Source organism: Muntiacus reevesi, chromosome 2 (assembly GCF_963930625.1).
Source record: "Muntiacus reevesi chromosome 2, mMunRee1.1, whole genome shotgun sequence".
Classification (NCBI taxonomy): Eukaryota; Metazoa; Chordata; class Mammalia; order Artiodactyla; family Cervidae; genus Muntiacus; species Muntiacus reevesi.
The window spans coordinates 226,330,061-226,343,130 of NC_089250.1; the positions used below are offsets into that span (position 1 = coordinate 226,330,061).

The 13,070-nt window shown below is 50.6% G+C and overlaps 1 protein-coding gene across 2 annotated transcripts in view; it reads right to left on the reverse strand.

Moving 5' to 3' along the window:
• FBXO31 (F-box protein 31) overlaps window positions 1-13,070 on the reverse strand; it is a 34,392-nt gene that overhangs the window by 20,275 nt on the left and 1,047 nt on the right. The window contains exons 2-3 of one of the 2 annotated variants that reach the window (XM_065925162.1): window positions 3,205-3,276; window positions 159-245 (exon numbers count right to left, since the gene is read on the reverse strand). In XM_065925162.1, the coding sequence (XP_065781234.1) occupies window positions 159-245; window positions 3,205-3,276 (159 nt within the window). The remainder of the gene's footprint in view (window positions 1-158; window positions 246-3,204; window positions 3,277-13,070) is intronic. The other variant, XM_065925163.1, reaches the window with a different exon arrangement.

Sequence of the window (13,070 nt, forward strand, 5' to 3'; positions counted from 1 at the left end):
CCCCGGGGCCGCCACTCAGGAGGTGAAAACCAGCGAAAGCCAAGAGGTCAGCCCGCTGCCAGGACCAGAGCCTGAGCAACAGGCCCTACCGGCAGCATCTCGGCCGTGCTCGCCACAGAAGCGGAAGCCGGGGTGGGGCTGGGGGTGGGGGTACGTACGGCAGGTGTACACGTCTCTGTACTCCATGTGCTCGTAATCGGGCAGAATTCTCATGAAACGTCCCGACTTCACGCGCGGGTTTATACCTGAACAGACACAGCAGGCAAGGGGCTGAGGGGGCTTCCGCCTTCTCGACTGGACTCACCACTTGCTCACCCATGTCACACACTTCCCGTACGTCCTCGGCCCCCGGAACCTGTGGGGGCACTCGCCATGGTGGCAGGCCTGGCCAGAGGAATCGTGGTGACAGGCGTTGCTGCCAGTCAGTGATCCATGCTGGGGACTCCCCATGACAGGCCCACTCGGGACTTCCCCAACCCCACGCTCTCTCTCCATCACCCACCACGATAACCAGGCTCACTGAGCAGGGAGGGCAGAGGTCATACTCACAGATATTGGGGTGACTGTGTAGGCAGCCCTGTGCCCCAGCTAGGATCCCAGGCTTGCCCGGTGCATACCTGGCATGTCCTTCACCTGCTGTGTTTGAGCATGCTGGTTGTGCTGAAGGACAGTACTTGCCAGCCCCCGAACTCAGTCAGACCCCTCGCTCCTGAATCAAGGTAGCTGGGCCCACTATCTAAGCAGGAGAGGGGTGACTTTCTTCCACCACCTCTTCTGGAAGCTAAGGATGAGGTCCTCAGAGCAAACTCAGAGAAACACGGTTCTGGGGCTGTGAGGATGGAAGCTGAAGCTCACGCTGGCGGGGACAGATCAGACACTCTGGGAAAGTGTCTGGATAACAGACAGTGCGAATTGTCCTCTACATTTGGCAACCACTTTCGAGGGTTTGCGAGCCAGCAGTTACAACCTCTCCAGATGTCTTGCTTTGCCTGTGACCTCGCTGTGGTCCTGTCCCCTCTTGCTGGACCACCCCTCTCCTGCTCACCAGCCCATCCACTGTGCCCAGACGTCCCCTCCACAGGACAGCTGCCCCAGCCCCTTTGCCCGCAGCTGAGATGAGCTCTGCGGGGGCCTTAATTTCTCACGCATGCTCTCCCCCAGGAGCTTCAGCCCCAACACCAGGCATATTTGAGTCTCCCTCCAGGACTATTTCAGGGCTTACAGCTCTTACAGGGAACTCAAGTCACTTTGACATGATATCATCAAATGGCCTAAAAAACTCAAGCGGCCAGATGATAAGAACTTGTCGTATTAGACCCTCAAGGAAACAGCTGACCATTTCCCAAATCTAGGAAGCCTCTCGTTTCTGTGCTCACAGAGGCTGCTATGGCCAGTGTGGTTCAGACAGATACTAATGCCCACAGCGAGAGTGGCCTCCTGGACTCCCCGGACTCAAAGACTCTGACTCTGGGGAGCAACGCTGGAGCTGAGGGTGGAGCGGGGCCCTGGCAACACCCCCAGGACAGAGGGCAGGAGGAGAGGGTACACAACCAGCTCTCCACCCCTGGAACTCTGGGCTTTGCAGGATTCAAAAGAGCATTGTTCTCGTCCCTGAGACCAGAGGACCGGAAGGAACTCCACTTTCCCAGGAGTGACCACTAGGGCCCCCAGGTCCACTTCTCCTGGAGACATGTCTTCTTGGGGAGTGGGACATGGAGCAGAGGTCAGAGAGAAAACCAAAGTGTGAACATGCACAGGGAAGGAGGAGTGGGAAAGCCTGTGCAGACCACCACTGGGTCCAGGACCAAGGACAGGGGTGGGGTTGGGGGAGGGGTGGGGACCAGGACACCAAGGACAGGAGTGGGGGAAGGTGGGAGTCCAGGACCAAGGACAGGTGTGGGGTGGGGGGGGCGCAGGGATGGTGGCTATGGTGGGCAAGGATGCAGCCCAGGCCCCTGGCAAGTGAGGAACTGGGGTGCTGGGAGGTAGCAGAAGCAGGGCTGGGACATGCAGGGCTCTGGTGGGAGTGGGGGCGTGGGGGGACGTGGCTGCCTTGAAGGTACAGTTGAGCATCAACACCAAGAACCGCCTGTGTCCAGGGTGTCTGGGCTCCTCAGGGGAAGATCCACGGAAACCCAGAGACTCTGACAGGAGATTTCCCAACTCGTGAGCAAACTCTAACCCAGGGACACCTGCCAATCTAACACCCCCCAAGTGGCCACGGGACTGAGGTAGAGAGAAGTCTGAGGGGATGAGGAAGTCAGCGTGGATTCAGGGGCCAACCGTGGCCCACTCTGTTTGTGCAGCGGGTGTGGGCCACATGAGGAGGGGCTGGCCTCCCAGGAAGCCCCCCGTGCTGAATCACAGGTGTCCCCACATAGGACCCAGCCCCGGCTCCCTAGGGAATCAGCTCAGAGAGAAGTACCACCTGGCCTGCGTGTTCTCTGCACAACTGGTACAAAGTGCAAAAGACAGTGAAAACCAAACTCTACCAAGATGCTTTTAAGATGAACACTTAAGGTCCTTTCCAGAGAACTCAGCAGGTCTCCCTTAGGCCAAAGGTCTTTCTTACACCATCCTTTACAACCCAGCCCAAGGGTTAACAGTGCATCCCACCCCAGCCCAGGTAGGGAGAGGCGGGCTGCCCCGTGGGACCCTGGGTGGGATCAGTGCCAACAGCCTCACACCTGAGGGAGGGCCAGAGAAGAGATGCTTGGGGCAGGGGCTCTGGGCATCAGGGAGCATTGCTCGTGACTCTGGAAGGCAAAGTGGTGGAGACAAGAAATGGGGGCGGGGACTGGGGGCTCACCACTCCTGCAGGAAACGAGCTGAGGAAGGACAGGGGCTGGGGCGGGGAGGAGGGGCCCGGCTGCTGTTACACATCATGGTCACTCCTGCTGCCACGTCCCCAACCAGGCTGTGGGCCAGGACCCAGAGCTGTTTTCAGGGCGACCACATCTCCAGATAAATGACACCTGATGCACTTGTGCTGCAAAATCAGGGTCATGCTTTGGCCAGAAACGGGGAGAAGAGAGACCCCCGCCTGCCCAGCGTTGTCATGCCTGTGCTGGCTCCACGGCGTCACCTCTGACTTTAAGGGGGCCTCTGAGAACTGGCCCGTGGGCTTTTACTTTACGTGGGTGCTGCTCAGCGAGGGTCGGCCTCTGGAACCAGTCAGTGGGAAATGACAACAGAGTAACTTACGCTTGGCATAGACGTCTCGACAAGACACGCCCGTGATCTCCAGCTTCCGCAAGTTTTCACAAACGCCGTACTCTGTAACAAGAAACGTTTGCTGGGAATTACAGTCAAGAAAAGCAGCAGCAAAAGAAAGACTAGGGGAGGGGGTGGGGTGGGCATGCCTCAGCCTTGGCCGTGTCCTCCAAGCCTGACCCTTCTCCCACTGCGGAGGTTTTATGGACCTTCTCCACACTCAGTCAACACCTAACTCACCGGTGAAGCCACTGTTCTATTTTTAGACGACACCACTCTGAATGAAACAGCAATCTGCATTGTCTATTCTGATAAGCTCTGGAAACCTAATCGCTCAAACCCACACCAGACAACCAGCTCATGAACACGGTGAATGCTGTGCGTTCCCATGGAAATGAGACCATCACTGGTGTCCGGGTTCCACAAAGGCCCCCAGACCCCGGTGCAGCCACTGACTCTGAAGTGAAGACACAGCTGGGGCTGCCCAGGGTAGCCCTGAAGCAAAACCCTGATACCACCTCTACAACAGCACTCTACCCCACCTCAGGCACGGGCCCCAGGTTAGGAGAGGTTGGTGACTCAGCAGTCCTTCCAGAAGGCCAGCAAAGGGCTGTCCACCTCGTCACACCACGGCCCCTCCCACTGCCAAGGCCTGGTCTTTTCAGTGGAACGTCTGACGTCAACCCAATGCTTCTATGGCTGCGAGGATTTCGACAGTGTCCCAGCCAAGCTCAAGCTGCAGACAGTGAAGCAGCCACTTGGGGCAAGGCGGTCACCACCTGGCAACCTCCCTGAGACCGGGCCTATCTCCCTGCCTCCCCTGCTGACGAACAGCCCATGGCCTGGCTCGTGATCACACAAAAGCACACGTGCTACCCTCCTGCCAAAAAGAATGTGGACTCCACTCCGGAGAGTCATGCAAGTCGCAAGAACTTGTGAGCAACTCGATAGTGAAATATGCTGTGTGTGACCTGGGGCAGGGGTGACACCTGCATGTCACATGAGTCACCATCAACCGAGAGGCCCCAAACCCTCTCAGACCACGTGGGGGACCAGCTGGAAGGGCCACTCCCGCCAGGGCCGGCGGTCGAGCTGAAGCGGGTCAGCCCCACACCGAACGGCCTTCATGAGTTCCTACCATGGCCAGGCGGCCGCCGGACAACCACGGGGCTGTCACCACCTTGGGTGCTCCCCATAAACAGTGTCCTTCCCTTGCACCAATGACAGTGCGCTCCAAAGCTGTCACCACACAAGACCGGCACCTCGGTCTGTTTGCTGTGTGGTTCTGAAAGGACAGCTCCTCCCCTGGCTTCCAGCAGCAACCAGTGCACATGGTCAACAAGACCTGCCTCTTACTGCCTTGCAGACACGATGGACATGATGGTTTGGGAGCCCACTAGGGGGCAGGGGATGGGGAGCCTTCTCCTCTGAACTGTGCACTCTTTTTTTTTTTAAATTTATTCTCTCAATTATTCTTATTTTTAATTAACTTTTTTACTGAAGGATAATTGCTTTACAGAATTTTGTTGCTTTCTGTCAAACCTCAGCCTGAATCAGTCATAGGTATACATATACCCCCTCCCTTTTGAACCTCCTTCCCACGTCCCTCCCCCTCTCACTCCTCTAGGTTAATACAGAGCCCCTGTTTGAGTTCCTTAGCCATACGGCAAATTCCCGTTGCACTTTTGTGATACATGCGGACACTGCCGGTCAGATGCAGGGCATAGACCAGAGATGTATCCGCACGTGCTCCGGCAGCCTGTATCTCGCTGAGGCATCGGTGCCGCCCCACGCACACCTCCCAGTGCCGAGTTGCTGAAGGCAGGCGACCTGGTCTGTCGTTTTCCTGTCTGAGTCCAGCAATCGTCCAACCCGAGGGAAACAACGCGCTGCCTCCCAACAACTGCTCGAACTCTGGATGACTGAAACACTGAATCTCTCTGCACAACGTGTCAAGAAAAGGCGCTGTTAATAGCACCCAGGGGACAAACCTGCACGAGCAGACAAACCAACCACAGAAAAGGCCACTGACAATGGGAAGGAAAGCAAAGGTATGACACAGTGCTAATAACTACGGCAGTGCTCAGGGGGTTTTCCTCAATGTTCCCCAAAGATAATACATTCACCAAAGCAGAACAAATTGGGTCATTCTGACCCAAATGTTCCTGCAAGAAATGTTTGGTATTTTCCACATGATGGGAAAGGTTTTTTTTTTTTTTAAACAATGGCTAGGAACAACAATTCCATATCCCCTGATAGTTCTATAAACCTTTCCGTAAGTCTGTGGGGAAATGCCATAAAGTAGCGTTAAGGCCAGTGTACCTACACAACCACCGAGCCTCCCTCCCAGAAAAACTCACCCTTCTGCCCAAGATGGTTACAGTTAGCACACCAAACCATGCTACCCACAGCTGCTTTCTAATTGCCAGCAATTCAAAAACTTTCCTTGCTAAACTAGTACATCAGGCAGCTTGTGAAAATCTTTTTTGAAAGTGTCTACTCTAAAACCAGCAACACAGTCTAAAAAAAAAAAAAAAAGCTTGGAAAGGGGGAGAAAAATGGCTGGCTGAGCTAGACTTGAGGAAATTTAAACACAGAATCCAGCTATTACCCTATTTCTGAGTACATTCTCAAAAGAGGTGAAAGTAGACTCAGAGATGTGTGTTCACCCTTGCTTATAGCAGCACTGTTCACAATAGCCAAGAAGTGGGGGCAACCCCAGTGTCCACTGATGGATAACAGATAAGCAAAACAGGTCCATCCTCACAGTGGGATATTACTCAGCCTTAAAAAGGAACAGAGGCAGGCACACGACACAGCCTGGCTGAACCTTGAGGACGCTGTGCTGAGTGAGATGAGCCCATCACAAAAGGGCAGTATTGTATGGTCCCACTGATACGAAGTCCCCAGAGGGGCCAGATTCATAGAGACAGAAGGTAGAAATGGAGGGTGCCAGGCGCTGGGAGAGGGGAAACGGGGTGCTACTGTGTCATGGGGATGGAACATCTGCTGGGGAAGATGGAAAAGTTCTGGCCATGGTGGTGATGGCTGCACAAGCATGTGAATGTATTTAATGCTGCTGAACTACCCACTTCAAAAAGGTCAAAGTGGTACATTTCACTTTCTGTATATGTTACCACAATTAAAAAAAAAATCAAATTGCCACTTCAAAATATTCCAAACAGGAAATTTCCAAAAAGCTATTTAACGCAAGTTTCGCCAAAAGGGAAAAACAGGCCAGGAATCTGGGCTGAGTCAACACTGAAGCTGCATCCTCCCGTGACCCAACCACCAGGGGCTCCTGGCCCTCCTCACTCACTTCCCGTCCAGTGAGGTCCTCCCTGTCCAGGTTTTACCCAAGCCCCCACCCACAGACGTGTTTTTTAATGTGCAGGAGGTCTTTTCCATCTCCACGGGTGGGGACAGGTGAGAGTTTTCTCCTTCTCTCTTTTCCACTCTCTTGCCCCTACAGGAGGACCCAAGGGTCACATGCTACTTTCCAAGACCCTGGAAGAAAAGACAGAGGTGAATGGAGCCAGCACCTGTGCCCGCCGTGGCTGGGATGTGCAGGCGCTCTGTGTCAGAACCGAAGGTGACAAAGTTAACGACATCCTTCTACAGGCTGCCCCAGTCCTGGAGTCTGTGGTTACAGGGCACTCAGCCCCATGCTCCAATAAAGGCCCCTCAGGAGGGCTTTGCCACGCTGGACGGCCACAGTGCCAGGACCGACTCTGATGCAAGCAAGGGGCACACAGGATGAGAGTGGGAACGGGGGGCATTCTGTTCCTCCAGAGACAGGGGTCTAGGGAGACACAGGAGCACTGACAGGCTCAGGCAGCAAAGCGCCCAGATGGGGCGACCTGTGGGTGGAGCCGGCAGAGACAGACCTGGAGGCACAGGTGGGGGTCCAGTGTGGAGGCCACCGCACTGCCAGGCAAGGCAAAGGCAGAAGAAAAGCTGGGGGGGCCCAGTTGTGGCCCCCAGAAGGCAGCAATGGGAGGAAGGGGGCTGGGGGAATGCAGCTGGGTCCTCTCCCACCTGCTGTAAACTCAGCTCCCCAAATAAAACCAAAAGGCAGTATTGATTGGAAACGTAGCTCATTTTTGTTTGTACTAGATTATGGGATAATTATAACCCTTAATAAAGTATGGTTGGAATTTCTGAGACTAAAAAAGGAGGCAGAGGCAGGGGTGGGAGCTGGTAGAGAAGGGGGGGGGGTCCACCAGGCTCGGGGTGGGGGGGTTTCAGGCAACTGGCTCTCGGGCCTCCTGCTCCAAGGACACCCCTCCAACAGCAGAGCACTGGTTCCAAACTCCTGTGTGTCCCCCAGCTTGCTGCTTTCCTTAGTTGTTACTGTAACTGCATGAAATGCTTTTTTAAAGAAAAAAATAATAATAATGTAGCAGATCTGGAAAAGCACTTTGCAGCCAGCTCATCTCAGGATGGACGAATGTAAAAAGCAAACCTAGACAAGGCCCATGGGCATTTCCTATTAAACACTTAGAATATTCGGGCTGCTAAGCAAACAGTTCCCCAGGACAGCTGATGCCACCTACACAGTCAATGCGACTTCTTCCCAACCAGCTCCACCTCTGCAAAGATGAACAGCCTCAGTGCCAACAGGAGCCTCACCCCTCCAGCCAGAAGATGCTAACCCTGTCCAGCTCCATGACAGGAACCCACTGGCCAAGGGAGCCCCACTCCCACTGAGGCCCATCTGTCATTCTTAAGACACTTCTTCCTGGTACACACACCCCTGCTGGGTCTCAGGGGGTTGAGACCTGAGACCAGGGAGTAAGCAGGAGTCTAACTCTGCCATCATGTCTCCCTAGACCTCCTCTCAGATTTCAAATACTCCCCGACACCCCACTAATATTCAGTAAGCAGGCCTGCTGGCTACTCCGGGTTCCTCCCCTGCCCATCACCGCGAGGCGGACAGCGAGGGCCCCACTGGCAAAGGATGCTGACTCATGAGTGAGAACCCAGGCCACCTCCTGGACCAGTCCTGGGCTTCTCAGAGGACAGTGGTTCCTCCACAGTCCCAAAGACACACTCCTTCCAGCCAGAAAGACAAACCAAGATCCTCAACTGCATTACGTAACCATTTTGTAAACACAGAGAAACAGTGAATACAGCCCAGCAGTTCTTCCTGGCAAGGTACCCGTGTTTGTCCAGTTAAACATGGCCAAGGGGGAATCTTGGCTCAGCACTTCCTGGGGGCCAGACGCACTTTCTAGCTTGCTGTTCTGAGGCTAGCGACGTCCACTAAGAGGAAGTGTCTCCTGTACCCCTCCTACTCTGCTAACTGGAAGGATTAGGTTTCTCTGTGGAGAAGCATACATGATTCAACTCCGAAAAATAAAGAGCCTGTAGCCTTGTCACTGAGCAAAGGGACAGGATAAGGGCTTCCCTCCAGTTTTGAGACCCTGCTGTGGCAACCTGGCTTCCTCTTCTCCTGGTTGGGACAGGGATACTCCCACTACCTGGACTGTCTGTTTATACACCACCATCTGCCCCACACCCCCAAAACAAGCAGGCTCAACAGGCATTGCTTAACAAGAACCATAAAATATTCCCAAAGCCAACAACCTGCCCACTTCACCTCCTCCCTGGATGATCCTTCCAAGCTCAGCCATATTTATCAAAAGCCACATTTTTCACATTTCATGTCAGCATACCAAACAGAACAGAAATAGTGCTTTCTTCTTTATGCAAAAACAAAATTAAATATTACTTTTGATTTTCCCATTTCTGTCATACAGCTCAAACATTATAGGGAAAGTATATTTCTAATTATGATGGAATTTCAGCCCACCTTAGACTTACAACTGATCAAAATATTATACAAATATTATTCCAGGGGTTACTGAGGCACTTACCATCAAGAGAAGAAATGGGCAAATTATATACTATAAACTTGAAACCTGACTTTATGTCTCTTATGTCTTTACAAGTGAGCATTTCCTTTGTTTCTAAACATATCTTTTGCTATTATTTGAACGTTCTGAGTTGGAATCACAGTCTGAATTTTCTAGACGTATTAGCCTCAGGTAGACCTCACGAAGTGCTGCAGGGATGAACCATGTTAAAAATGGCCAGTGTTTCAAAATTCACTAACTAAATAGTAAAGTATTAACCAAGCAAAGCCTCATCAGGGTCAAAGGCAAAGAATGGACTTGGCTTCTGCCCTATGCTCTGAGAAATGATGGCTTATTTATAGCCCCACAAGCAAGTAACTGCAGGAGGCTTGGAGCCAAAGGAGTGATGCATCAAAACATGGCTGGGGGGTGGGGGTGGGCAGGGGTTGGAAATGGGGAGAGGCGAAACACAGCTCACTCCCGACCCTGCACCGCCTTGCAGGCCGGAGCTGCTCTGCTTTCCCATGAGGGGAAATATCACTTATTTGGTGTACTTGCCCCCAAAACAGAAGCACATACTTGGCTTCTGAGTAGCAACTTTCTTTCACCTGTCCAAAGAAACTATTTAACCCAACAGCTCCATTAGGCAGGGACTCAGAAAACCAAATTCTATAAAAACTACTGATTTATTATTGTTGATTTACTAGTGCTAGGACACTGAAAACTGTGAGATTCACACTAGCGCTGTAAACAGCCACCTCACTTTTAAGTTTCTAGGGTCCCTCCCCCACCACCCTCCACCTGCCCCCGAGTCATCCTCTCATTTTAAAAAGAGCCCCTTGGAGAAGGAAATGGCAACCCACTCCAGTACTCTTGCCTGGAAAAGCCCATGGACAGAGGAGCCTAGCGGGCTGCAGTCCATGGGGTTACATGGCTGAGCATGTGTGCACGAGGGTGGAGGGAGATGGGTTGGTAGCAATTAAGTGGTAGAACTAAAAAAAATAAAAATAAAATAAAAAGAGCCTCTGACTCGCATGTCTTGCCCACAGCCCAAAACTCTTAGAAGCAACAAAACACAGGGGTAGGAAAAAAAAATTTTTTTAATTAAAAAAAACTTTAAAAACAAAACACAGGTGTGCAGCACCCTCTCCCCACGCCCCTTTCTATGGCTTGTCTTCTCCTCTGGGAAAACTGATTATCAAAACACAGAAAGCAAAGGTGCATACTCTGAGCAGTAGATGCGTACACTCACTAACGCCTCACTTGTCCTCCCAGGACACTAACAAGCGTCAGGGTTGGACCTGGGGCTTCAGAGCCAGGAACTCTGGTAGGCTGCGACCACCTACCCCCTGCTCACCAAGGCTGGGAACGCTTTGATTTTTGCCTCTGTGTACATGACTTTGACCTTATCTCCCACCACAACCAAGTGTCTAGTTCAGGATGGGAGATGTTTAGGTGCTCAGAGAAATGAGACTTGTCTCACACACGACTACCCTTATACATATTCCAGTAGTAATTAGACTAATCCTATGGGATGACTATGAATGCCACATAGGACTGCCAACCATCCAATGTTGGACCCAGATGAACTGGAAGTTGAAGTTACCAGAACAAACAAGTGAAACTGAAGACCTGGCTGTTGACAACCTCCATAACCTCGGGATGAAAATGATTACTTAAACCGAAAGCAAACAGTACATAACTTTGATTAATGCTGTAACTTTTGCAAAAGTGACTATAAGAGAAGTTTGAAAGTAAAGGACTATTGACTATGAGAAAATGTTTTGTATGTATTAAATAGAAATCGATCCAGATTAAATTAAATAAAACCTGCAAATCAATAATAATAATAATAAATAACAATGGGGGAAAGGGGCAAAGATTAAGGATACACGAATAAGAGAAACCAAAAAGTGCCAATAATTCTATTTTTTTAAATGTGCATCTTCATGAGTTATCAGCCATCTGCAAATTAAATGAGATGCTGTTTCTCACCCAGACTGGCACAGATTTTTAGAAACGAATGGTTGAAACCAGAAAGAATTTAGGGGACACTGGATTAAACAAGATAATGAATCCAGACCACAAAGGCAGCTCTGTGATGAGCACAGAGCACTCCTGTTACCTTCAGTGTCTTGCCTGTGCACGCCTCGTGACAGGTGTGCAAAGAGGAAAACACACCTGTTAATATCTGGAGTGAAAAATCACCCCCCCACCCTCCGCAAGATAACTGGCCAGTTTCTAGCAAAACAACAAAACTCATAGTCCCCTACTCCAGCGACACCAGTTCTGGATATATTCCTCAGAGAAATTATCAAATTTAACTGCATCCAAGGAAACATATGAGATTGCTCACTATCACACTGTGTGCAATGAGAAAAACAGAAATGAGCAAAGGACCACACATTGCCCTCTCCAAATTATGAACCACCACACAGTGCTCAAGAAGACGGAACCAGATTTAAATGTATTAACATGGACAGAATTTAAAAACACAAGTTGACAGACACATAATACTCACGGATGATGTATTTCTGAAAAACTATAGCACTATAAGACAATGTTGGGGGTGTTACAGGTATATATACACACAAGAAAACTCAACCCACAAGCATGGCTGCTTCTTGGGAGTGGGAAAGACAGGGCTGACCTGGAGGGATTTGAGAGCTGGCTAGAAGGTTTTCTTTTTTTTAAAAAAGGGAGAAAAATCAAAAGCAAATATGACAGAAGGCTTAACTGTTATTTACTGGGGGTGACTAAGAAGGCGTCTGCTTTACCACGTTTGTCTTTCATTTTTTTAATTTCTCAAAGTGAAAATTCTCCCGACTGCCAGGCCACCTTGGTGAAGAGGCAGCCTTGGCCCAGTTGTCACGGTGTCTGCTGTCCCCAGAGAGCTGCGCTGAGAGGTGCAAAAGCAGGAAAGGAAGGGTTAAAGGGTCATCCTCCACCTGCCCCTGAGTCCTTCTACATCTTCAGGAGGACTTTTCACATTTCCACTAGAAGTTGTAAGAACCTGTCCTGAGCTGTACCTCTGGTTAATTTTACTCTGTGGCACACCTCTGAGCTTTCTGGTCACACGGAAGTCTTGTTACCCTCTGTTCCTACATATCTTACAGTTTCCCCTAGAGACCACCACACAGGTTTGGCTGACTGATGGGGAAACTGCAATGCTCAAAGCAACATCTGTGACAAATCTGGGACTCACAAGGGTACAAAATGCAAAACAAAGCAAATGAAAAGGTGGAACTCTCTTTGCCTCTGAAAAATGTGAAATTAAAATGGCCATGAAGCATCATCACCAGTTAGGGTGTGAGGGCTTCATCTGTATCATCTCATTTAACCCTCAAAGTCACCCTACGGGAGCAGCACTTCCCAATAACACTTGGGCCAGGGAAGCAGCATGTCCAGGAACTCAGAGCAGATAAACAGAGCCTAGCCACTGACGACCAATCCTGAGGGCTGACCACTAAGCTTTATGGTATAAAGATGATGAACTGACTGACCCCCCTCTGGAGTGGATTTGGGGAAATAAGCCTTCTCGTGAAGTCTTCCTGGGGATGTAAATACCAACAGCTGGGCAATTAGTACGTAAGGTGTTATCAACATGCACAGCCTCCCTGCTGCCCACAACCCCACTTTAGAAAGCTACACCCCAAGAAGATAGTCTCAGAAGTTCTAAAAGGTACACATAATTCCCACAAATTCCTATAAAATGCAAAGGCAGTCTCGATGGCACAAGGAAAAACTGCAAGCTTAAAAGTCTAACAGTAAAGGACTAGCCTGTGGCATACACAGGCAGTAGAACACTATGAAGCTTTTTTATACTGAACCCTCTATGAGATCATAAATGATACGGTCCCATTTACAGAGAAATGTGTCCAGGACTCTACATGTGCATACGGAGAGACAGTTTCCAAAATTTTAAGAGTGGTTTATCTTTGATAGCAGGGACCTCTGACGATTTTTTACTTTCTTCCCTTTGTTGTCCTTCATTGTTTG